This window comes from Salmo trutta, chromosome 11, assembly GCF_901001165.1.
Source record: "Salmo trutta chromosome 11, fSalTru1.1, whole genome shotgun sequence".
Lineage (NCBI taxonomy): Eukaryota > Metazoa > Chordata > Actinopteri > Salmoniformes > Salmonidae > Salmo > Salmo trutta.
The window spans coordinates 21,874,613-21,901,642 of record NC_042967.1 but is presented as its reverse complement, the minus strand read 5'-3'; the positions used below and the strand labels follow the sequence as shown (position 1 = coordinate 21,901,642).

At 42.6% G+C, this 27,030-nt stretch overlaps 1 protein-coding gene across 1 annotated transcript; it reads right to left on the bottom strand.

Moving 5' to 3' along the window:
• Nucleotides 1–1,656: 1,656 nt before the first annotated feature.
• LOC115202482 (neuronal acetylcholine receptor subunit non-alpha-3-like) lies at nt 1,657–14,305 on the bottom strand. The gene is made up of 8 exons (XM_029766635.1): nt 14,276–14,305; nt 9,398–9,507; nt 8,349–8,480; nt 5,711–5,814; nt 4,153–4,430; nt 3,708–3,898; nt 3,181–3,397; nt 1,657–2,396 (listed from the first exon to the last, which is right to left on the bottom strand). Exons 1-8 carry the CDS (start codon nt 14,300–14,302, stop codon nt 2,253–2,255), a joined length of 1,203 nt encoding a protein of 400 aa, XP_029622495.1. The 5' UTR covers nt 14,303–14,305; the 3' UTR covers nt 1,657–2,252.
• Nucleotides 14,306–27,030: the final 12,725 nt, after the last annotated feature.

Below are 27,030 nucleotides of genomic sequence, written 5' to 3'. Positions count from 1 at the left end.
TTGTGCTCTTGACAACTCCACTACCGTCACTGCAAGCCAATTTGTAGCCTGGTCCCAGATCTGTTTGTGCTACTCCTCGAGTTGGAATCATGGCACAAACAGATCTAGGACCAGGCTAGCCAATTGGCATGACGATGGGTGAGGAGGATTTAGAGTGATGGCACAAACAGACTGGCACTCAGGCTACGTTGTATATAGTTAGGTAAACAAGTGACTATGTGTTGTACAGTTTGGAGGTGAAGTCCTTTAGTAATGTAGCCTGAAACCCAGATCTGTTTTGTGCTAACATTCCACTCCGTGTACTCGTTGTCATGTGCCAAACAGACATGACGAGGAGTGGAACGTTAGCACAAACAGACTGGTACCCAGGCTATCAGTGATGATGTACAGTAGTCATAATTACATTACGTGGTGTATTTTAGGACGAGAAAGTTAAATTCCACTTGCAAGTATAGGGGTTAGGGGTCATGGGTTAGGGCTTCAAGGGTGAAGAGGTCACGATAGACTTAGATTCTGCCAAAGGAAAATTTGGAGGGCGATCTTTAGGGTCAGGGGTTAGGGGTCAGGGGTTGGTGACTGGGGCTAGAGTTGGGGTAAAGCTTGGAGTTGTGTAACAAGTGTCACAGTATAGCTTCCTCCCATGTCCCTTGGCGCTGGGCTCCAACCAACCAGGGATCCTCTGCCTCGTAAATACACATGACCCCCCTCTTGACCCCCAGCGTCGTAGCCAATCACGCTATAGAAAAGGTAGAGATTCCAACTCCGTTGCATATGGTGTGGAGGTCTTGGGGATGGGGGGCTGTGCGGTACTTAGCAGGTGTTGAGAGCAGTGGTCGGGGACTTGGTCAGGATCTTCAATGTCTGGCACTAAGGTACATCTGAGGAGATGAGGATGGTAGGGTGTAGGGGTTAGGGTGTAGGGTGTAGGATGTAGGGTGTAGTATGTAGGGTGTAGTATGTAGGATGTAGTATGTAGGATGTAGGAGTTAGGATGTAGGGTGTAGGGGTTGGGATATAGGGTGTAGAAGTTGGGATGTAGTGTGTAAGGGTTAGGATGTAGGATGTAGGGGTTAGGATGTAGGGTGTAGGGGTTAGGATGTAGGGTGTAGGGGTTGGGATGTAGGGTGTAGGGGTTAGGATGTAGGGTGTAGGGGTTGGGATATAGGGTGTAGAAGTTGGGATGTAGTGTGTAAGGGTTAGGATGTAGGATGTAGGGGTTAGGATGTAGGGTGTAGGGGTTAGGATGTAGGGTGTAGGGGTTGGGATGTAGGGTGTAGGGGTTAGGATGTAGTGTGTAAGGGTTAGGATGTAGGATGTAGGGGTTGGGATGTAGGGTGTAGTATGTAGGATGTAGGGTGTAGTATGTAGGATGTAGGAGTTAGGATGTAGGGTGTAGGGGTTGGGATGTAGGGTGTAGGGGTTAGGATGTAGGGTGTAGGAGTTGGGATGTAGGGTGTAGGGGTTAGGATGTAGTGTGTAAGGGTTAGGATGTAGGGTGTAGGGGTTGGGATGTAGGGTGTAGGGGTTGGGATGTAGGGGTGTAGGGGTTGGGATGTAGGGTGTAGGGGTTAAGATATAGGGGTTAAGGTGTAGGGGTTAAGATGTAGGGTGTAGAGATGTAGGGGTTAGGACAGTGTTTCCTGATCCGGTCCTGGCCCCAGCACCAACCAGTATTTTGACTTAAGTACTTTACACTACTGGCACCAACACACTGCAAACCTGATTAGTGGAATCAGGTGTGTTGGTGCTGGGGAAAAATCCACAATGTGCACCCTTCTGGGTCCCTAGGACCAGGATTGGGAAACACTGGGTTAGGGAGTAGAGCCCTCAAATAAAAATCTGAAAACAAGCAGTACTCCGGACCTCGTAAGATTTGAATACCCCTGATGTAGGCAGGGTGTAGGGTTTAGGGTGTAGGGCTTAGGGTGTAGAGCAGGGCTGTTCAATTCCAGTCAGTTGCACTCACCTGGTGTCCCAGGTCTGAACTAGTCCCTTATTAGATGGAGAAGATGAAAACCAGAAGTGTTTGGGCCCTCCAGGACCGACATTGAACAGCCCTGGTGTAGGGGTTAGGGTCTAGTGATTATGTGTTGTAGGGGTTAGGGTGTGAGGGTTAGGGTCTAGTGATTATATGTTGTAGGATGTAGGGGTTAGGGTGTAAGGTTTAGGGTCTAGTGATTATGTGTTGTAGGGGTTAGGGTGTAGGGGTTAGGGTCTAGTGATTATATGTTGTAGGATGTAGGGGGTAGGGTCTATGTGTTGAATGGGGGGGTGGTCAGGTACAAAGTGATGGCTGGAGTGAAGATGAGGATGGTACCCAGTATGGAGACAGTGAGGAACACCCACAATAAGATCCTGTCCAACACCTGAGCCACAAACTTCCAGTCCTGCACCACCTGGAGGGAGAGAGCGAGAGAGAGAGAGAGAGAGGAGGGAGGAGATAGAGGGAGAGTGTGAGAGAGAGTGTATGTGAGAGAGAGTGTCAGGGTGAGAGAGAGGGAGAGTGTGAGGGAGAGAGAGAGGGAGAGTGTGTGAGAGAGAGAGAGAGAGAGAGAGAGAGAGAGAGAGGGAGAGAGAGGGAGAGTGTGAGAGAGTGGGAGAGTGTGAGAGAGTGTGAGAGGTGGAGAGAGAGAGGCGGCAGAGAGTGAGAGAGAGAGAGAGAGAGTGAGAGAGAGAGAGAGAGAGTGTGAGAGAGGGAGAGAGTGTGAGAGAGTGAGAGTGAGAGAGAGAGAGAGAGGGAGAGTGTGAGAGAGAGTGTGAGAGAGAGAGAGTGTGAGAGAGAGAGTGTGAGAGAGAGAGAGAGAGAGTGTGAGAGAGGGAGAGAGAGAGTGAGAGAGGGAGAGAGAGAGAGTATGAGAGAGTGAGAGTGAGAGAGAGAGAGGGAGAGTGTGAGAGAGAGTGAGAGAGAGAGAGAGAGAGAGAGTGAGAGTGAGAGAGAGTGAGAGAGGGAGAGTGTGAGAAAGAGAGAGAGTGTGAGAGAGAGAGAGTGTGAGAGAGGGAGAGTGTGTGAGAGAGAGAGAGAGTGAGTGTGAGAGAGTGTGAGATGGAAGGAGGGAGGAGGGAGGGAGGGAGAGAAAGAAAGAAAGAGTATGATCTCAACAATAATATATTTTTTTCCCCATCTGAAAACTAAAAGACATAGAGACAGACAGTTACACAGACACACAGACACACCCCTACCTCTCTGATAAAGTGTTCCTTCTTGATGTGACGGCTGATGTACCGTACTGAGTTGGTGGCTTTCTCCAGCATGTCCAACCAGGCATGGTTCTCATCCTCCTTCCCCCCAACAGGGCCTCTCTGCTGGGCTTGGCCCTGGCCTGACGCCCCCCTCCTCCCTGGACCTCCGCGGGGCTTCAGCTCTGGGCTACGCAGCTCAATGTCTGGGTAGTGGTACCTAGAAATTACACCAATTACAACTAATTACTACAATCACAATGTTGATGATTCAGGAATAAAGTACATAGTCGCTTCTCTTTCTTTCTTTCCATTAAATGAAAGAGAATCATAAAATATATATCAACAATATCTAATTATTCTTTATTTATTTACATCAGGGTTGATCTACAGTTGTTATATTCCCTCAATATATTTTCATCTTCTCTTCTAAAATCAGATTTTATTCATTTGTTATTGAATTGAATCAAAAAAGATCAATTATTGGTAATCAACCGGAAAAAAGAGAAGGTGTGTGTGTAGGTGTGTACCTGTCAGTGTGTCCCCTCATGCAAAGCAGTCTGGGTAGCCTCTGGAGGAAGAGGTTTTTTACCCAGGGGGCCATGGGGTGGTAGGTGGCTGAGGAGCGGTGGTGGACGTTGATGACAAACACCGTGACGATGATGGAGAAGGTGACGAAGATCATGATGAAGAGGAGGTACTCTCCAATCAGAGGGATCACCTTGGTGATAAATACATAAACAACATGTTGATGATATCACATCTCTGAAGAGTACACCAATAACTGACTCCCACGACAGGGCCAACCTGAACCGTACTGGACTCCCTTTCTCTTGTCACATGGTCATTTCCAGTACCGTACCAACAACAATGGCCGACCCTGTAGTACAGCTCAACTTGGCAAAGTAGTTTAAAACGGCTCAAAACGTCATAGAAGAGCATTCCACAGACAGACACCCAGCGACCTCCACTGACCTTGGAGGAGGAAGGTATAATCTCTTCTATGACGAGGAGGAACACGGTGAGAGACACCAGGACCGACGTGGACAGAGACAACTTCTCTCCTTCATCAGACGGGAGGTAGAACACCAACACGGTCAGGAAGGACAGACCGAGACAGGGGATGATGAGGAAGAGTGTGTAGAACAAGGGAAGCCTCTTGAGGATGAAGGAGTAGGTAACGAAGGGGTACCAGTAGATACCGTCCCGCCGGCTGCCCTTGGCGCCGGTGGCGTTGAGGATCTCCCATTCACCTGTAAGGGAATTGGATCAGTGATTGTATGTTACCTTTAATGTTGTTGGTGGGTGACTGGACCACATTCACATTGGACATAGAGAGACAGGACACTGTCATACTGATTAACGTCTTCATTATCTGGACCACATTCACATTGGACATAGAGAGACAGGACACTGTCATACTGATTAACGTCTTCATTATCTGGACCACATTCACATTGGACATAGAGAGACAGGACACTGTCATACTGATTAATGTCTTCATTAACTGGACCACATTCACATTGGACATAGAGAGACAGGACACTGTCATACTGATTAACGTCTTCATTATCTGGACCACATTCACATTGGACATAGAGAGACAGGACACTGTCATACTGATTAATGTCTTCATTAACTGGACCACATTCACATTGGACATAGAGAGACAGGACACTGTCATACTGATTAATGTCTTCATTAACTGGACCACATTCACATTGGACATAGAGAGACAGGACACTGTCATACTGATTAATGTCTTCATTAACTGGACCACATTCACATTGGACATAGAGAGACAGGACACTGTCATACTGATTAATGTCTTCATTAACTGGACCACATTCACATTGGACATAGAGAGACAGGACACTGTCATACTGATTAATGTCTTCATTAACTGGACCACATTCACATTGGACATAGAGAGACAGGACACTGTCATACTGATTAACGTCTTCATTAACTGGACCACGTTCACATTGGACATAGAGAGACAGGACACTGTCATACTGATTAACGTCTTCATTATCTGGACCACATTTACATTGGACATAGAGAGACAGGACACTGTCATACTGATTAACGTCTTCATTAACTGGACCACATTCACATTGGACATAGAGAGACAGGACACTGTCATACTGATTAACGTCTTCATTAACTGGACCACATTCACATTGGACATATAGAGACAGGACACTGTCATACTGATTAACGTCTTCATTAACTGGACCACATTCACATTGGACATAAAGAGACAGGACACTGTCATACTGATTAATGTCTTCATTAACTGTGGTGGGAAGAGACTGACAGACCGGGTTAGTTACCACCACCCTGCTGTTTCTTGTAGAAATGGCGTCTCTAACCGACATGTATTAACTGGTAACGAAACCACTTTGCGTTTCCTTCTATACACTGTATACCGTGAGATATTATTGTAGTTAGAACAATTCACTTGTTGCTTGACTTCTGAAGCTTTTGGAGTAGCAAGACATCTTACTTCAAGAGTATTTTTCCTACACACCGTTGTCGAAGAAGTCCTTTCGGTCGACGTAGTGGTCGACAAGGACCAGGTCGACCATGTTGCCGTCGTAGGTCCACGAGCCAAACTTCATGGAGCAGTTCTGTCTGTGTTGGGGAGGGGAAAACATTCTGTCTGTGGTGACTGCAGTTCTGTCTGTATTGGGGAGGGGAAAACATTCTGTCTGTGGTGACTGCAGTTCTGTCTGTGTTGGGGAGGGGAAAACATTCTGTCTGTGGTGACTGCAGTTCTGTCTGTATTGGGGAGGGGAAAACATTCTGTCTGTGGTGACTGAAGTTCTGTCTGTATTGGGGAGGGAAAACATTCTGTCTGTGGTGACTGCAGTTCTGTCTGTACAGTGAGGGGGAAAGTATTTGATCCCCTGCTGATTTTGTACGTTTGCCCACTGACAAAGAAATGATCAGTCTATCATTTTAATGGTAGGTTTATTTGAACAGTGAGAGACAGAATAACAACAAAAAAATCCAGAAAAACGCATGTCAAAAATGTTATAAATTGATTTGCATTTTAATGAGGGAAACAAGTATTTGACCCCCTCTCAATCAGAAAGATTTCTGGTTCCCAGGTGTCTTTTATACAGGTAACGAGCTGAGATTAGGAGCACACTCTTAAAGGGAGTGCTCCTAATCTCAGTTTGTTACCTATATAAAAGACACCTGTCCACAGAAGCAATCAATCAATCAGATTCCAAACTCTCCACCATGGCCAAGACCAAAGAGCTCTCCAAGGATGTCAGGGACAAGATTGTAGACCTACACAAGGCTGGAATGGGCTACAAGACCATCGCCAAGCAGCTTGGTGAGAAGGTGACAACAGTTGGTGCGATTATTCGCAAATGGAAGAAACACAAAAGAACTGTCAATCTCCCTCGGCCTGGGGCTCCATGCAAGATCTCACCTCGTGGAGTTGCAATGATCATGAGAATGGTGAGAAATCAGCCCAGAACTACACGGCAGGATCTTGTCAATGATCTCAAGGCAGCTGGGACCATAGTCACCAAGAAAACAATTGGTAACACACTATGAAGGACTGAAATCCTGCAGCGCCCGCAAGGTCCCCCTGCTCAAGAAAGCCCATATACATGCCCGTCTGAGTTTGCCAATGAACATCTGAATGATTCAGAGGACAACTGGGTGAAAGTGTTGTGGTCAGATGAGACCAAAATGGAGCTCTTTGGCATCAACTCAACTCGCCGTGTTTGGAGGCGGAGGAATGCTGCCTATGACCCCAAGAACACCATCCCCACCGTCAAACATGGAGGTGTAAACATTATGCTTTGGAGGTGTTTTTCTGCTAAGGGGACAGGACAACTTCACCGCATCAAAGGGACGATGGACGGGGCCATGTACGGTCAAATCTTGGTTGAGAACCTCCTTCCCTCAGCCAGGGCATTGAAAATGGGTCATGGATGGGTATTCCAGCATGACAATGACCCAAAACACACGGCCAAGGCAACAAAGGAGTGGCTCAAGACGAAGCACATTAAGGTCCTGGAGTGGCCTAGCCAGTCTCCGGATCTTAATCCCATAGAAAATCTGTGGAGGGAGTTGAAGGTTCGAGTTGCCAAACATCAGCCTCGAAACCTTAATGACTTGGAGAAGATCTGCAAAGAGGAGTGGGACAAAATCCCTCCTGAGATGTGTGCAAACCTGGTGGCCAACTACAAGAAATGTCTAACCTCTGTGATTGCCAACAAGGGTTTTGCCACCAAGTACTAAGTCATGTTTTGCAGAGGGGTCAAATACTTATTTCCCTCATTAAAATGCAAATCATTTGAAAACATTTTTGACATGCGTTTTTCTGAATTTTTTTGTTGTTATTCTGTCTCTCACTGTTCAAATAAACCTACCATTAAAATTATAGACTGACCATTTCTTTGTCAGTGGGCAAATGTACAAAATCAGCAGGGGATCAAATACTTTTTTCCCTCACTGTATTTGGGAGGGGAAAATATTCTGTCTGTGGTGACTGCAGTTCAGTCTGTATTGTTAAATTGACTTTATATTAAAGTATTTATATTGTAAAGTAACAAAAAAGTTATATATTTTTTTAAAAGGTTGTTTTTTTAACAGCTGACCGCAGAGGCAAATACACCAGTCACATCTCAATCAATCAACCAATCAACAAATCGACCAATCGACCAATTGACCAATCAACCAATCATCAACCAATCAACCAACCAATCAACCAATCAACCAATCAACCAATCAACCAACCAATCAATCAACCAATCAATCAACCAACCAAGGGGAAGGGGAGAATGAGTGATAAAGGAGAAGTGACACAACAAATCTTGTAAATGATAGTGATAAAGTGATATAGTAAAACAGAGATAATCATGGATAAAGTGATATAGTAAAACAGATCATGGATAAAGTGATATAGTAAAACAGAGATAATCATGGATGTCACCTTCTTCCCATCCGACAGGTAGGACTGATGGATTGATTAGTTGATTAGTGTGTGTGTGTGTGTGTGTGTGTGTGTCTGTGTGTATGTGCTTCCATGTTAGTGTTTATGTGTGCGGTGCGTGAGCTCGTGTGTGTTCATGTGTGTATGTTGTGTGCGTGTGAGCGTTTGTGTGTGTGTGTGTGTGTGTGTGTCCAGCGGTCAGTCCCACCTGTCGAAGGGAAAGAAGGTGACGTCCATGGTGCATGAAGACTTGTAGCTGGCCGGAGGGGTCCACCTGATTGTCCCGTCTGACCTCACGATGGCTTTGGTCATCAGAGAGCCCTCGAAACGCCCGTCAGCACTGAGGGGGGTGAGGAGAGGGAGGGAGGGAGGGGAGGTATGAGGAGAGGGAGGGAGGGCGGGGAGGTGTGAGGAGAGGGAGGGAGGGAGGGGAGGTGTGAGGGTGTGAGGAGAGGGAGGGAGGGAGGGAGGGAGGGAGGGAGGGAGGGAGGGAGGGAGGGAGGGAGGGAGGGAGGGAGGGGAAGTTAGTCGGTGAGTTTTGTTTATTAGACACATTTTAAAGCACACAACAAAAGACGATGAGCTTATTAAAAAGAACCAGCTGAACTTTGCAGGATGCTGTGTTAGCGCTGGTTTTCTTAAAACGATACTAGATCATAACAGACCTCCATGCTAACCCTGCTAACATAAATGATTATAATATACCTCCATGCTAACCCTGCTAACATAAATTATTATAATAGACCTCCATGCTAACCCTGTTAACATAAATGATTATAATAGACCTCCATGCTAACCCTGCTAACATAAATGATTATAATAGACCTCCATGCTAACCCTGTTAACATAAATGATTATAATAGACCTCCATGCTAACCCTGCTAACATAAATGATTATAATAGACCTCCATGCTAACCCTGCTAACATAAATGATTATAATAGACCTCCATGCTAACCCTGCTAACATAAATGATTATAATAGACCTCCATGCTAACCCTGCTAACATAAATGATTATAATAGACCTCCATGCTAACCCTGCTAAGATTAATGAAGTGAAGAGGAAGAAAAGTCATCAGAAGTACTATGTTATACACTATGTTATAAATTAGAGTGAAGAGTTGTCTTACAAGCATCTAAACTGTAAAGCAGGTTCTAAGAAGGCATTCATTGATTTTTCAGGGACAATAAAGTATCAAAGAGAGTCTGAAAACACAGAGCTGAGCCCATAGGAAGCAGGAAGTAGTGTGCACTCACTTCTCATAGAGGACGATGTCCGGCAGCCATATTGTTTCAGAGGGAACTCTGATAGAGGTGATTCCTCCATACTCATCTGGGTTCCACTGGAGCTTCACATCTACCCACTCCTACAGAACATAAAACATTACATTATAACATAACAATATACCATTACATTATAACAGAACAATATACCATTACATTACAACAGAACAATATACCATTACATTATAACATAACATTATAAAATAACATTATAACATAACAATATACCATTACATTACAACATAACAATATACCATTACATTACAACAGAACAATATACCATTACATTATAACATAACATTATAAAATAACATTATAACATAACAATATACCATTACATTATAACAGAACAATATACCATTACATTATAACAGAACAATATACCATTACATGATAACAGAACAATATACCATTACATTATAACATAACAATATACCATTACATTATAACATAACATTATTAATAACATTATAACATAACATTACATTATAACATTATACATTATAAAATAACATAACAATACATTATAACATTCTATTATTTAACCTGGCAAGTCAGTTATTAAGAACAAATTCTTATTTACAATGACGGCCTAGTGGGTTAACTGCCTTGTTCAGGGGCAGAACGACAGGTTTTTACCTTGTCAGCTCAGGGATTCGATCCACCAACCTTTCGGTTACTGGCCCAACACCCTAACCACTAGGCTACCTGCCGCTCTAACCACTAGGCTACCTGCCGCTCTAACCACTAGGCTACCTGCCGCACGGCATTATAACATACAATTATAAAATAACATTACATTATAACACACCATACAAAATAACATTACATTATGACATAACATAACAATATAACCTAACAATATAGCATAACATTATAACATAACATTACAAAATAACATTATACATTAACATAACAATATACCATTACATTATTTAACCTGGCAAGTCAGTTAAGAACAAATTCTTATTTACAATGACGGCCTAGTGGGTTAACTGCCTTGTTCAGGGGCAGAACGACAGATTTTTACCTTGTCAGCTCAGGGATTCGATCCACCAACCTTTCGGTTACTGGCCCAACACCCTAACCACTAGGCTACCTGCCGCTCTAACCACTAGGCTACCTGCCGCACGGCATTATAACATACAATTATAAAATAACATTACATTATAACACACCATACAAAATAACATTACATTATAACATAACATAACATAACAATATAACCTAACAATATAGCATAACATTATAACATAACATTACAAAATAACATAACATAGCAATATAACATAACATTATAACATAACAAAACAATATAGCTGTCACGTCCTGACCAGTAGAAGGGTTATTTGTTATTGTAGTTTGGTCAGGACGTGGCAGAGGGTATTTTGTTTATGTGGTTTGGGGTGGTGATTTATGTAGTAGGGTGTTTGATTTATTATTTCCGGGTTTTGGTCTATGTTCTATGTTTTGTATTTCTATGTTCTTTCTGGTTTGTTGTATTTCTATGTTTAGGTTGATGGGGGGTTGGACTCTCAATTGGAGGCAGGTGCTTTCTCGTTGCCTCTGATTGAGAGTCCTATATATGGGTAATTGTTTGGTTTGGTGTTGTGGGAGATTGTTTCTTGTTTTGCTGAGTGTGCATGACAAGACTGTTTTGTTGTTCGTGAGTTCTTCGTTTTTGTTATTTTGGTGTTCACTTTATTTTAAAAATAAATACAAGATGAGCATCCACATTCCTGCTGCGTTTTGGTCCTCCATTCCCGACGACAACCGTTACAATAGCATTACATTTTAGCATAACAATATAGCATTACATTATAACATAGCATTAGAAAATAACATAACACTACATGACATTATAACATAACATAACAACATAACAATATAGCTTAACATTATAACATATCATAAAATTAAAAATACCTTTATAACATAACATAACAACATAACATTATCACATAACATTATCGCATACCTTTATAACAAAACATTATAACATAAACTTTGATTTGATGTTATAATGTTATTTGTCACGTCCTGACCATAGTAAGATGTGATTTTCTATGGTAGAGTAGGTCAGGGCGAGACAGGGGGTGTTTTGTGTTTTTCTATGTTTTCTATTTCTATGTTCTTAGGTTCTAGTTTTTGTATTTCTATGTTGGCTTGTTTAGGATGATCTCCAATTGGAGGCAGCTGGTCCTCGTTGTCTCTAATTGGAGATCATATTTAAGTAGGGGTTTTTCTTTATGGGTTTTGTGGGTGATTATATTTTGAGTAGTGTTTGTTTCTCTCTGCGTCACGGTTTGTTGTTTTTGTCATTTCAGTTATTTATGTATTGCAAAGTTTCACGGATTTAATAAAATGTGGAACTACAACCACGCTGCACTTTGGTCCAATCCTTTCGACAGCTGTGACACGTGCGCCTAATACAACAGGTGTAGACCTTACAGTGAAATGCTTACTTACCAATAAGGAATTTTTATTTTGATTTTTTAAAGGTATGTGTGTGTGTGTGTGTAGGTAAGTAAAGAAATAAAACAACAGTAAAAAGAGATTTCAAAATAAGAGTAGCAAGGTTACATACACACACCGGTTAGTCAGGCTTATTGAGGAAGTATGTACAGTGAGGGAAAAAAGTATTTGATCCCCTGCTGATTTTGTACGTTTGCCCACTGACAAAGAAATGATCAGTCTATCATTTTAATGGTAGGTTTATTTGAACAGTGAGAGACAGAAAAACAACAAAAAATCCAGAAAAACACATGTCAAAAATGTTATAAATTGATTTGCATTTTAATGAGGGAAATACAGTGGGGGAAAAAAGTATTTGGTCCCCTGCTGATTTTGTACCTTTGTCCACTGACAAAGAAAGGATCAGTCTATAATTTTAAATGGTAGGTTTATTTGAACAGTGAGAGACAGAATAACAACAAAAAAATCCAGAAAAAAGCATTTAAAATTTTTTATAAATTGATTTGCATTTTAATGAGGGAAATAAGTATTTGACCCCTCTGCAAAACATGACTTAGTACTTGGTGGCAAAACCCTTGTTGGCAATCACAGAGGTCAGACATTTCTTGTAGTTGGCCACTAGGTTTGCACACATCTCAGGAGGGATTTTTGTCCCACTCCTCTTTGCAGATCTTCTCCAAGTCATTAAGGTTTCGAGGCTGACGTTTGGCAACTCGAACCTTCAGCTCCCTCCACAGATTTTCTATGGGATTAAGGTCTGGAGACTGGCTAGGCCACTCCAGGACCTTAATGTGCTTCTTCTTGAGCCACTCCGTTGTTGCCTTGGCCGTGTGTTTTGGGTCATTGTCATGCTGGAATACCCATCCACGACCCATTTTCAATGCCCTGGCTGAGGGAAGGAGGTTCTCACCCAAGATTTGACGGTACATGGCCACGTCCAGCATCCCTTTGATGCGGTGAAGTTGTCCTGTCCCCTTAGCAGAAAAACACCCACAAAGCATAATGTTTCCACCTCCATGTTTGACGGTGGGGATGGTGTTCTTGGGGTCATAGGCAGCATTCCTCCTACTCCAAACACGGCGAGTAGAGTTGATGCCAAAGAGCTCCATTTTGGTCTCATCTGACCACAACACTTTCACCCAGTTGTCCTCTGAATCATTCAGATGTTCATTGGCAAACTTCAGACGGGCATGTATATGTGCTTTCTTGAGCAGGGGGACCTTGCGGGCGCTGCAGGATTTCAGTCCTTCACGGCGTAGTGTGTAACCAATTGTTTTCTTGGTGACTATGGTCCCAGCTGCCTTGAGATCATTGACAAGATCCTCCCGTGTAGTTCTAGGCTGATTCCTCACCGTTCTCATAATCACTGCAACTCCACGAGGTGAGATCCAGGTTCCTTAGCTTAGTGATGAGCTTTCAGGGTACTATGGTGTTGAACGCTGAGCTGTAGTCAATGAATAGCATTCTCACATAGGTGTTCCTTTTGTCCGGGTGGGAAAGGGCAGTGTGGAGTGCAATAGAGATTGCATCATCTGTGGATCTGTTTGGGCGGTATGCAAATTGGAGTGGGTCTAGGGTTTCTGGGATAATATTATAACATAACATTATAACATAACATTATATAACATACCTTTATAACATACCATTACAACATAACATTATAACATACCTTTGTAACATAACATTATAACATACATTTACAACATAACATTATAGACTACTTTTACAACATAACATTATACACTACCTTTATAACATAACATTATAACATAACATTACAATAATACCAATACATGTCACGCCCTGACCTTAGAGAATCTGTTTTATTCTCTATTTGGTTAGGTCAGGGTGTGACTTGGGTGGGCATATCTATGTTTCTATTTCTTTGTTGGCCTAGTATGGTTCCCAATCAGAGGCAGCTGTTTATCCTTGTCTCTGATTGGGGATCATACTTAGGCAGCTGTTTTCCCCACCTGTGTTTGTGGGTAATTATTATTTTCTGTGAATGTTTGTGTGCGCCACAGTTGCGTCACGTTTGATTTCTGTTTACCTGGTTTTTGTGAAAGGTTTCACTTCCATTAGAGATGTGGAAGTACATGCACGCTGCCCCTTGGCTCATTTATGACAGGGAGTTTGAAGACAGTGATAGTGACAATACAGGCATGAACTGCTGAGGTATAAAACTGCTACATAAATACAACACCATATTGAAGTCTTCTGGAAACAAGTGAAGCTCTATGAAGACATTGTTGAAGCATTAACATTACAACATTAAAAACAGAGGCTTTTTATGTTCAAACTACAGTAGAGATGCTGCTGATTGGTCCTTACCTACCATAGCCAGATATTAGTAGTCATCAGCTGATTGGTCCTTACCTGCCATAGCCAGACATTAGTAGTCATCAGCTGATTGGTCCTTACCTACCATAGCCAGACATTAGTAGTCATGAGCTGATTGGTCCTTACCTACCATAGCCAGACATTAGTAGTCATGAGCTGATTGGTCCTTACCTACCATAGCCAGACATTAGTAGTCATGAGCTGATTGGTCCTTACCTGTCATAGCCAGACATTAGTAGTCATGAGCTGATTGGTCCTTACCTGCCATAGCCAGACATTAGTAGTCATCAGCTGATTGGTCCTTACCTACCATAGCCAGACATTAGTAGTCATCAGCTGATTGGTCCTTACCTACCATAGCCAGACATTAGTAGTCATCAGCTGATTGGTCCTTACCTGCCATAGCCAGATATTAGTAGTCATCAGCTGATTGGTCCTTACCTGCCATAGCCAGACATTAGTAGTCATCAGCTGATTCTTTTCATCCTGTCAGAACAAGAGGAGAAGAGAAGGAATATGCATTATGAACAATGTCTGCATTACTAAAAGCAAAGTTTCTGATGAAAGACAGAATGCATGATTAGAAGTTGAAGAAGTTTGGAAGGATGTCAGTCAAATTAGACTGGAGTGAAAATCCATGGCACACATGTCGTGTTTTCTCTGTGTCCCAGAAAGGCAGTGGGGCAGAATGGCTGAATGTCTACCTGACTGAATCAATGGTCAAAGGTGGGTTTTAGGTAGATTGGTGCATTTTGGTTAAATGACCACAAGGTGGCAGTATGTAGTCATTACAGGAATGTGAGAGAGGAGTGTGTGACTGCCACACAAGGACTAGGAACAAATGAGACAGGGACAGAGAACAATTTAGAGAGAGAGAGAGTGGTCGCGTGTGCTTGTGTGTGTGTGTGTCTGTGTGTGCACGTACGTTTGTGTGTGTGTGTCTGTGGAGGTCAGTGTAAATAATGGATGCTATCTAGCTCCTCTCGGCCCAATGGTCCCATTAGAGACAGAGAGAGAGAGAAGAGAGGGAGAGAAGAGAGCAAGAGGGTGAGAGAGGACACTTTAAAACCTCCTCTACCTCCTCTCTCTTCTTCTCTCCCCCTTTCCTCACTGCTTCCTCTCAGAGTAACCATATTTTCTCCTAACCTTTACTCCTCCCTCCTTTTAGGATAACCCTCGCTCCACTCTTCTCCTCTCTCTCGTCCCTGTATCTTCCCTTGCCATCAAATTAACCACCTTTCTCTCATTTCCCCTCCTCCTTCCCTTTACCTGTCTTCCTGTCCTCCTGTCATCCCCTCTTCTCAAAAAACCTCCAGTAACCAACTCCACCAGAGAGAGAAACGGGGGAAAGAGAGACAGGGTATAGGAGGATGGCAGAGATGTCCATGATGCTGAAATGTACCGTAACACAGTAGGACAGATCAGGATCATGGTAAGACAATAGGACAGGGCAGAATCATAGAAAGAAAGTTGGACAGATCAGGACCATGGTAAGACAGTAGGACAGATCAGGACCATGGTAAGACAGTAGGACAGATCAGGACCATGGTAAGACAGTAGGACAGATCAGGACCATTATACCACAGTAGCACAGATCAGCACCATGATAAGACAGTAGGACAGATCAGCACCATGGTAAGACAGTAGGACAGATCAGCACCATGATAAGACAGTAGGACAGATCAGGACCATGGTAAGACAGTAAGACAGATCAGGACCATGGTAAGACAGTAAGACAGATCAGGATCATGGTAAGACAGTAAGACAGATCAGGTTCATGGTAAGACAGTAGGACAGATCAGGTTCATGGTAAGGCAGAAGGACAGATCAGCACCATGGTAAGGCAGAAGGACAGATCAGTACCATTGTAAAACAGTAGGACAGATCAGCACCATGGTAAGACAGTAGAACAGATCAGCACCATGGTAAGACAGTAGAACAGATCAGCACCATGGTAAGACAGTAGAACAGATCAGCACCATGGTAAAACAGTAGAACAGATCAGCACCATGGTAAGACAGTAGAACAGAGCGGGATCATGGTAAGACAGTAGGACAGATCAGCACCATGGTAACACAGTAGGACAGATCAGGATCATGGTAAGACAGTAGGACAGATCAGCACCATGGTAACACAGTTGGACAGGAACATTTCCTCCAACGTCTTCTGTCCTGGCTATCTTCATCTCCTCTCTCCATCCACCTCCACCCCTTCTCCCCCAGCTCCCGTCTCCCTCTCCCCTCTCATCCTTCCCTCTCTCCCCCACCTCCCTCCCTCCCTCTCTCCTCTCCTTCCCTCTCTCTTCCCCATGAATCTCTCTCCCCCACCTCCCTCCCTCCCTCTCTCCTCTCCTTCCCTCTCTCTTCCCCATGAATCTCTCTCCCCCACCTCCCTCCCTCCCTCTGTCTGATTTGTGAGGATGAGGTGATGGAATGTGACTGTTCAGAGTATTCATCTCCCAGGGGACAGTAAGGCGTGTCAGTTCTCACCACGTCCACCAGCTGTGAGATCTTGAGTCCGAAGCGTACTGTGATGGTGTCGTTAGCGTGCAGAACGGGTCGGACCCATTTCTGATACCCTCTAAACAGGTTCCTCAACAAGGCATCCTCCAGCTCAGCCAGAGACACAAACTCCTCTGGAGCTATAGATAGATAGATAGATAGATAGATAGATAGATAGATAGATAGATAGATAGATAGATAGATAGATAGATAGGATAGATAGGATAGATAGATGAAGAGAGAGAGAGAGAGGAGAGAGAGAGGAACACAATTAGACCCAACCAAATCATGAGAAAATGAAAAGATAATTACTTGACACATTGGAAGGAATTAACAAAAAAAACAGAGCAAACTAGAATGCTATTTGGCCCTAAACAGAGTGTACACAGTGGCAGAATACCTGACCACTGTGACTGACCCAAACGGAAGGTTTTGACTATGTACAGACTCAGTGAGCATAGCCTTGCTATTGAGAAAGGTCACCGTAGGCAGACCTGGCTCTCAAGAGAAGACAGGCTATGTGCACACTGCCCACAAAATGAGGTGGAAACTGAGCTGCACTTCCTAACCTCCTGTCAAATGAATGATCACATTAGAGACACATATTTCCCTCAGATTACACAGATCGACAAAGAATTTGAAAACAAATCAGATTTTGATAAACTCCCATATCTACTGGGGGAAATACCACAGTGTTCCATCACAGCAGCAAGATGTGTGACCTGTTGCCACAAGAAAAGGTCAACCAATAAAGAACAAACACCATTGTAAATACAACCCATATTTATGCTTATTTATTTTCCCTTTTGTACTTTAACTATTTGCTCATCGTTACAACACTGTATATATAAATAATATGACATTTGAAATGTCTTTATTCTTTTGGAACTTTTGTCAGTGGAATGTTTACTGTTCATTTTTATTGTTTATTTCACTTGTTTTGGCAAATATCCCATGTCAATAAAGCCCTTTGAATTGAATTGAATTGAGAGGGTTAGTTAACAAGGAAAATGTCTTTATAGAAACAAAACCAAAGCAACAGAGAAAGGGTCTCACTAAGGTAGAGGCATTCAGAGATAGAGTACGGCATGAACACACACACACACACACACACACACACACACACACACAGAGAGAGAGAGAGACAGCTGGCCATGGCTCAGAGAACACCTCTGAGCTCCCCAGACTGACGAAATGATCACGCTGACATGATCACTTCGGACAAGGAGACGATCGCCCAGGAATTCTAGTCGAGCACAGAGCGACGTGTTCACTCATCCACTGGACATGACACAGTGAAGCACTAAAACCCTGTCCTAACAGATTATATATAGTACTGCCTCACAATATGAAGGAAGCAGGAAGTACGTGTTTCATTTCCTTTACCTAAAAATACATGTGGAGCTCAGACTGACTAATTATTTGTGTGTGTGTTTGTGTGTGTGTGTGTGTGTGTGTGTGTGTGTGTGTGTGTGTGTGTGTGTGTGTGTGTGTGTGTGTGTGTGTGTGTGTGTGTGTGTGTGTGTGTGTGTGTGTGTGATGCCAAGGACAAAGAGACAGAGGGAGCTCATATCATCCTGATGGAAGTGGACATATGATTAATACGTGTAAAGAAGTACTAGAGAATAGAGAGTGAAGTACAGATAATAACATGACATCATCATCAACCCTTTAGACTATAATAACATGACATCATCATCAACCCTTTAGACAATAATAACATGACATCATCATCAACCCTTTAGACAATAATAACATGACATCATCATCAACCCTTTAGACTATAATAACATGACATCATCATCAACCCTTTAGACAATAATAACATGACATCATCACCAACCCTTTAGACAATAATAACATGACATCATCACCAACCCTTTAGACAATAATAACATGACATCATCACCAACCCTTTAGACAATAATAACATGACATCATCACCAACCCTTTAGACTATAATAACATGACATCATCATCAACCCTTTAGACTATAATAACATGACATCATCATCAACCCTTTAGACTATAATAACATGACATCATCATCAACCCTTTAGACTATAATAACATGACATCATCACCAACCCTTTAGACTATAATAACATGACATCATCACCAACCCTTTAGACAATAATAACATGACATCATCATCAACCCTTTAGACTATAATAACATGACATCATCATCAACCCTTTAGACTATAATAACATGACATCATCATCAACCCTTTAGACTATAATAACATGACATCATCATCAACCCTTTAGACTATAATAACATGACATCATCATCAACCCTTTAGACTATAATAACATGACATCATCATCAACCCTTTAGACTATAATAACATGACATCATCATCAACCCTTTAGACAATAATAACATGACATCATCATCAACCCTTTAGACAATAATAACATGACATCATCACCAACCCTTTAGACTATAATAACATGACATCATCATCAACTCTTTAGACTAGAATAACATGACATCATCATCAACCCTTTAGACAATAATAACATGACATCATCATCAACCCTTTAGACTATAATAACATGACATCATCACCAACCCTTTAGACTATAATAACATGACATCATCATCAACCCTTTAGACTATAATAACATGACATCATCATCAACCCTTTAGACTATAATAACATGACATCATCATCAACCCTTTAGACTATAATAACATGACATCATCACCAACCCTTAGACTATAATAACATGACATCATCATCAACCCTTTAGACTATAATAACATGACATCATCATCAACCCTTTAGGACTATAATAACATGACATCATCATCACCCTTTAGACTATATAACATGACATCATCATCAACCCTTTAGACTATAATAACATGACATCATCATCAACCCTTTAGACTATAATAACATGACATCATCATCAACTCTTTAGACTAGAATAACATGACATCATCATCAACCCTTTAGACTATAATAACATGACATCATCATCAACTCTTTAGACTAGAATAACATGACATCATCATCAACCCTTTAGACTAGAATAACATGACATCATCACCAACCCTTTAGACAATAATAACATGACATCATCATCAACCCTTTAGACTATAATAACATGACATCATCATCAACCCTTTAGACAATAATAACATGACATCATCATCAACCCTTTAGACTAGAATAACATGACATCATTATCAACTCTTTAGACTATAATAACATGACATCATCATCAACCCTTTAGACAATAATAACATGACATCATCATCAACCCTTTAGACAATAATAACATGACATCATCATCAACCCTTTAGACAATAATAACATGACATCATCATCAACCCTTTAGACTAGAATAACATGACATCATTATCAACTCTTTAGACTAGAATAACATGACATCATTATCAACTCTTTAGACACCATAGTGGTCAGAATGGTTCTACACTAGAGAGAGATACATACACTCAATGTTACATTACATGGTTCGAGTAGTGAGTGTTACAGTCTATGTTAGTCTTAGCCACAGAGAGCTGAATGATAGTAACTTAACACAAACACACACACAACCACACACACACACGGATTGTGTTAAATGCTTTGAGAGCTCACTGGTATTAGTGTGTGGTGTTTGGCTGTGACTGAGCCCCTGGTGTGGAATAGAGAGAGAAGGATATGGAGTGTGAAAAAATGAATAGAGAGAGGGAGGGATGTGGAGAGAGCAGATAAGAGGACAGAAACAGAGGGACCCAAAACACTAGCCTCACATTACCACATTCATTGTCTCTGAGACAGAGGAAAGAGAGAGAGGAAGAAGGAGAGAGAGAGAGGCAGGGAGAGAGAGAGAGAGAGAGAGAGAGAGGGAGAGAGGAGCAGAGAGCGAGGGAGAGAGAGAGAGAGAGAGAGAGAGGGAAGCAGAGAGCGAGAGAGAGAGAGAGGCAAAGAAAGAGAGGGAGAGAGGCAGAGAGACAGAGCCAGAGAGAGAGAGAGAGAGAGAGAGAGAGGAGCAGAGAGCAAGGGAGAGAGAGGTAGGCAGAGAGCGAGAGATGGAGGCAGAGAGACAGAGCCAGAGAGCGAGGGAGAGAGAGAGAGAGAGAGAGAGAGAGAGAGAGAGAGAGGGAAGCAGAGAGTGAGAGAGAGAGGCAGAGAAAGAGAGAGGCAGAGAGACAGAGCCAGAGAGAGAGAGAGAGAGAGAAAGAGAGAGAGAATGAACGCTGTAAGAGGCCCAGCATGTGTTGTTTACGAGTCTGCCATTCTTTTAATTGACTAAAGGAGACTGACTCAAATGTATGCGTCCTTTACCTTCTCTATCCACCACCAATCAACGGCCCTCCTGCCCTACACACCCCTATCTCTCTGTAGGGCCATGATAACTACAGGAGATGAACTAATACATCAACAGAATAACTGCAGTCATCAACAGCACTGTAGCTGTAGTCTGTATGGCAGTGGTGAGTGGGACTCTCCATCATGTGGATGGTGTGTGTGTTGTGTTGTGTTGTGTTGTGTTGTGTGTGTGTGTTGTGTATTCACATGCACATGTGTGTGTGCCCTTCTATCCTGGTGATGTCTTTATGGATGGGACAGCAGAAGACTATCACCAACCCTGGCAATAGCAATAAATAAATCACACTGTATGTTTCCTGTAGCCCAGAGAGAGTGTGCATGCGTGTGTGTATGTGTGTGTGTGTGGTGTGATTGTAGCATTGTGTGCTAGTATAGCTGGTGTTATTGTAGCATTATGTGCCATTATAGCTGTTGTTATTGTAGCATTGTGTGCTAGTATAGCTGGTGTTATTGTAGCATTATGTGCCAGTATAGCTGTTGTTATTGTAGCATTGTGTGCTAGTATAGCTGGTGTTATTGTAGCATTGTGTGCTAATAGCTGGTGTTATTGTAGCATTATGTGCCAGTATAGCTGTTGTTATTGTAGCATTGTGTGCCAGTATAGCTGGTGTTATTGTAGCATTATGTGCCAGTATAGCTGTTGTTATTGTAGCATTGTGTGCTAGTATAGCTGGTGTTATTGTAGCATTATGTGCTAGTATAGGTGGTGTTATTGTAGCATTGTGTGCCAGTATAGCTGTTGTTATTGTAGCATTGTGTGCTAGTATAGGTGGTGTTATTGTAGCATTGTGTGCTAGTATAGGTGGTGTTATTGTAGCATTGTGTGCCAGTATAGCTGGTGTTATTGTTGCATTGTGTGCTAGTATAGCTGGTGTTATTGTAGCATTATGTGCCAGTATAGCTGTTGTTATTGTAGCATTGTGTGCTAGTATAGCTGGTGTTATTGTAGCATTGTGTGCTAGTATTGTCACGGGTGTCGTAGGTTAGAGACCAAGGCGCAGCGGGTTGCGTGCTCATCATTATTTTATTTATAGGTGAACACGAAAAAACAATAAACAAAGAACGACAGTACGACAGTTTCACAGGCTATACACAGCAGTGCAAAACAATCTCCCACAAAGGGACAGGTGGAAAACAGGCTCCCTAAGTATGACTCTCAATCAGAAACAACGATGTACAGCTGTTCCTGATTGAGAGCCACACCAGGCCAACAAAGAAATACACAACATAGAAACCCTAGAATACAAAACAAGAACATAAACCAAAAACCCCGGAACACATAAATCCAACACCCCTCTACATACACACACACCCCGAACCATATAAAACAAATACCCCTCTACCTAAATACATAGCCCAAACCACATGAAACAAACACCCCCTGCCACGTCCTGACCAAACTATAATAACAAATAACACCTATTACTGGTCAGGACGTGACAGTACCCCCCCCCCCCCCAACGTGCAGACCCTGGATGCACCTCACACAAATAACCAAAAATGACCCCCCAAAAATAAATCCCAAATCTAAAGGGAGGGAAGGGAGGGTGGCTGCCGTCACCGACGGCTCCTGTGCTACACCCCCCTCCCCAAACCTCCTACAGTGGAGGTGGCTTAGGCTCAGGCCTTAATCCCCTACCGGACCAAACCACCCCACTGCATACCTCTGCCTGAGGCCAGTCACTGAAGACCCTGGACTGGGCTCTGGGAGCTCTGGACTGTAGGCCGACTCACTCGGTTCCGGACTGTAGGCCGTCTCACTCGGTGCCGGACTGTAGGCCGTCTCACTCGGTGCCGGACTGTAGGCCGTCTCACTCGGTGCCGGACTAGACACTGTTACTGGACACTCTGGACGAGGTACTGTTGCCGGACACTCTGGACGAGGTACTGGACACTCTGGACGAGGTACTGTTGCCGGAAACTCGGACGAGATAAACCAAAACCCCGGAAACACATACATCCAACACCCCTCTACATACACACACACCCCGAACCATATAAAACAAATACCCCTCTACCTAAATACATAGCCCAAACCACATGAAACAAACACCCCCTGCCATGTCCTGATCAAACTATATTAATAAATAACCCCTATTACTGGTCAGGACGTGACAAGTATAGCTGGTGTTATTGTAGCATTGTGTGCTAATAGCTGGTGTTATTGTAGCATTGTGTGCTAGTATAGCTGTTCCTATTGTAGCATTGTGTTCTAATAGCTGGTGTTATTGTAGCATTGTGTGCTAGTATAGCTGTTCCTATTGTAGCATTGTGTTCTAATAGCTGGTGTTATTGTAGCATTGTGTGCTAATAGCTGGTGTTATTGTAGCATTGTGTGCTAGTATAGCTGTTCCTATTGTAGCATTGTGTTCTAATAGCTGGTGTTATTGTAGCATTGTGTGCTAGTATAGCTGTTCCTATTGTAGCATTGTGTTCTAATAGCTGGTGTTATTGTAGCATTGTGTGCTAATAGCTGGTGTTATTGTAGCATTGTGTGCTAGTATAGCTGTTCCTATTGTAGCATTGTGTTCTAATAGCTGGTGTTATTGTAGCATTGTGTGCTAGTATAGCTGTTCCTATTGTAGCATTGTGTTCTAATAGCTGGTGTTATTGTAGCATTGGGCGGCAAGTAGCCTAGTGGTTAGAGCATTGGGCCAGTAACCGAAAGGTTGCTAGATCGAATTCCGAGCTGACAAGGTAAAAATCTGTCCTGCTGCCCCCAAACAAGGCAGTTAACCCACTGTTCCTAGGCCGTCATTGTAAATAATAATTTGTTCTTAACTGACTTGCCGGGTTAAATAAAGGTTCAATTAAAAAAATGGTGTGCTAATATAGCTGGTGTTATTGTAGCATTGTGTGCTAGTATAGCTGGTGTTATTGTAGCATTATGTGCTAGTATAGGTGGTGTTATTGTAGCATTATGTGCTAGTATAGCTGGTGTTATTGTAGCATTATGTGCTAGTATAGCTGGTGTTATTGTACCATTGTGTGCCAGTATAGCTGGTGTTATTGTAGCATTGTGTGCTAGTATAGCTGGTGTTATTGTACCATTGTGTGCTAGTATAGCTGGTGTTATTGTAGCATTGTGTGCCAGTATAGCTGTTGTTATTGTAGCATTGTGTGCTAGTATAGCTGGTGTTATTGTAGCATTGTGTGCTAGTATAGCTGGTGTTATTGTAGCATTGTGTGCTAATAGCTGGTGTTATTGTAGCATTGTGTGCTAGTATAGCTGGTGTTATTGTAGCATCGTGTGCTAATAGCTGGTGTTGCTTAGTTTCTCCATATTGTTACTATTGTGTTATTACTTATATTACTGTCAGTAATAACTAGCCAGTATTTTCGATGATCTATTTGTTATCCGTTTCATACAGTCCTCTGTTATTGCCTGTTACTATGTAATAGCCTACCATTCACTGTGGCAGTGTATTTCTACAGTCCTCTGTTATTGCCTGTTACTCTGTAATAGCCTACCATTCACTGTGGCAGTGTATTTCTACAGTCCTCTGTTATTGCCTGTTACTATGTAATAGCCTACCATTCACTGTGGCAGTGTATTTCTACAGTCCTGTTATTGCTACTACCTATTGCTATTGTCTTCTTCCAATATTATATCCTTCACATGTTTGTTGCAGTAATTGTATTTATCATACCTTCATTCCATGTTTCTATTCTGTTTTAGACCATTCCCATCTGTGATAGGTCAATAAAGTCCTCTGTTGGGAATAGTCTGGAGGTTGTCTTGTCTCTATAATAGGAGATGGAATCAGTAAAGTCCTCTGTTGGGAATAGTCTGGAGGTTGTCTTGTCTCTGTAATAGGAGATGGAATCAGTAAAGTCCTCTGTTGGGAATAGTCTGGAGGTTGTCTTGTCTCTGTAATAGGAGATGGAATCAGTAAAGTCCTCTGTTGGGAATAGTCTGGAGGTTGTCTTGTCTCTGTAATAGGAGATGGAATCAGTAAAGTCCTCTGTTGGGAATAGTCTGGAGGTTGTCTTGTCTCTGTAATAGGAGATGGAATCAGTAAAGTTCTCTGTTGGGAATAGTCTGGAGGTTGTCTTGTCTCTGTAATAGGAGATGGAATCAGTAAAGTCCTCTGTTGGGAATAGTCTGGAGGTTGTCTTGTCTCTGTAAAAGGAGATGGAATCAGTAAAGTCCTCTGTTGGGAATAGTCTGGAGGTTGTCTTGTCTCTGTAATAGGAGATGGAATCAGTAAAGTCCTCTGTTGGGAATAGTCTGGAGGTTGTCTTGTCTCTGTAATAGGAGATGGAATCAGTAAAGTCCTCTGTTGGGAATAGTCTGGAGGTTGTCTTGTCTCTGTAATAGGACGATGGAATCAGTAAAGTTCTATGTTGGGAATAGTCTCGGGGGTTGTCTTGTCTCTGTAATAGGAGATGGAATCAGTAAAGTCCTCTTGGGAATAGTCTGGAGGTTGTCTTGTCTCTGTAATAGGAGATGGAATCAGTAAAGTCCTCTGTTTGGGAATAGTCTGAGGTTGTCTTGTCTCTGTAATAGGAGATGGAATCAGTAAAGTCCTCTGTTGGGATAGTCTGGAGGTTGTCTTGTCTCTGTAATAGGAGATGGAATCAGTAAAGTCCTCTGTTGGGAATAGTCTGGAGGTTGTCTTGTCTCTGTAATAGGAGATGGAATCAGTAAAGTCCCTGTTGGGAATAGTCTGGAGGTTGTCTTGTCTCTGTAATAGGAGATGGAATCAGTAAAGTTCTCTGTTGGGAATAGTCTGGAGGTTGTCTGTCTCTGTAATAGGGAGATGGAATCAGTAAAAGTCCTCTGTTGGGAATAGTCTGGAGGTTGTCTTGTCTCTGTAATAGGAGATGGAATAAGTAAAGTCCTCTGTTGGGAATAGTCTGGAGGTTGTCTTGTCTCTGTAATAGGAGATGGAATCAGTCAAGTTCCCTCTGTTGGGAATAGTCTGGAGGTTGTCTTGTCTCTGTAATAGGAGATGGAATCAGTAAAGTCCTCTGTTGGGAATAGTCTGGAGGTTGTCTTGTCTCTGTAATAGGAGATGGAATCAGTAAAGCTACAGTTCAGCTTATACTGGAGCTTCTACCTCACGGTGTGTGTGTGTGTGTGTGTGTGTGTGTGTGTGTGTGTGTGTGTGTGTGTGTGTGTGTGTGTGTGTGTGTGTGTGTGTGTGTCTGTGTGTGTGTGTCTGTACGTGTGAGTGCGTGCATGTGAGTGTGTGTGTGTATATGTGTGTGTGTGTTCTTGAATACCTGACTGTTATTGCTTTGCATTGCATCATATATCAAAGTCTAGATGTGAAATCCGATGTTGAATCTACAGTCTCTTACCGGCTAGACTTTGTTTGACTGAGACTTTGTGTGTGTGTTTGTGTTGGGGGGGTATAATTGGTACGGCCGCATGACCCTGGCACCATCTGCTCACAATAGAGCCATGACGGTCCCTACCACCGAGAGGGGAGATGGAAACAATGTTTGCGCCCCTAATGGCACCCTATTCCCTACATAGTACACTACTTTGAACAGAGCCTTATGCCACCCTATTCCCTACATAGTACACTACTCTGAACAGAGCCTTATGCCACCCTATTCCCTACATGGTACACTACTCTGAACAGAGCCTTATGCCACCCTATTCCCTACATAGTACACTACTTTGAACAGAGCCTTATGGGGCGATACAGGGAATAGGGTGTCATTTGGGAGGCGTAAATGCGCTGGAGAAGTGAATAGATAGAAACACAGCTACATGTCAGTGTGAGAAGTCATGAACCCTTTCACACCGAGGCTCATTGCAAAACTCATCTTCTCCCAGTTGCAATTAGGTGAATGGGTTTTGTCACCTCATGCAGTGAAACTGCTGATGTGGGACATTGTGGACACAAAACGGCAGCCATGTATCACCCAGGTGGGCCATTGTAGTGTTGAGCTTAAGTTAGAATTAAGCTCTGACTAGGTAAAAA

Coding starts and splice junctions, on each gene's coding strand:
- LOC115202482 (XM_029766635.1), bottom strand. CDS start 14,302: ATGACTACTAATGTCTGGCTATGGCAG. Junction 5,815..8,348: donor ACCTTCTTTCCCTTCGACAG/GTGGGACTGACC, acceptor TCCCCAACACAG/ACAGAACTGCTCCATGAAGT. Junction 3,899..4,152: donor TTATACCTTCCTCCTCCAAG/GTCAGTGGAGGT, acceptor TTTATCACCAAG/GTGATCCCTCTGATTGGAGA.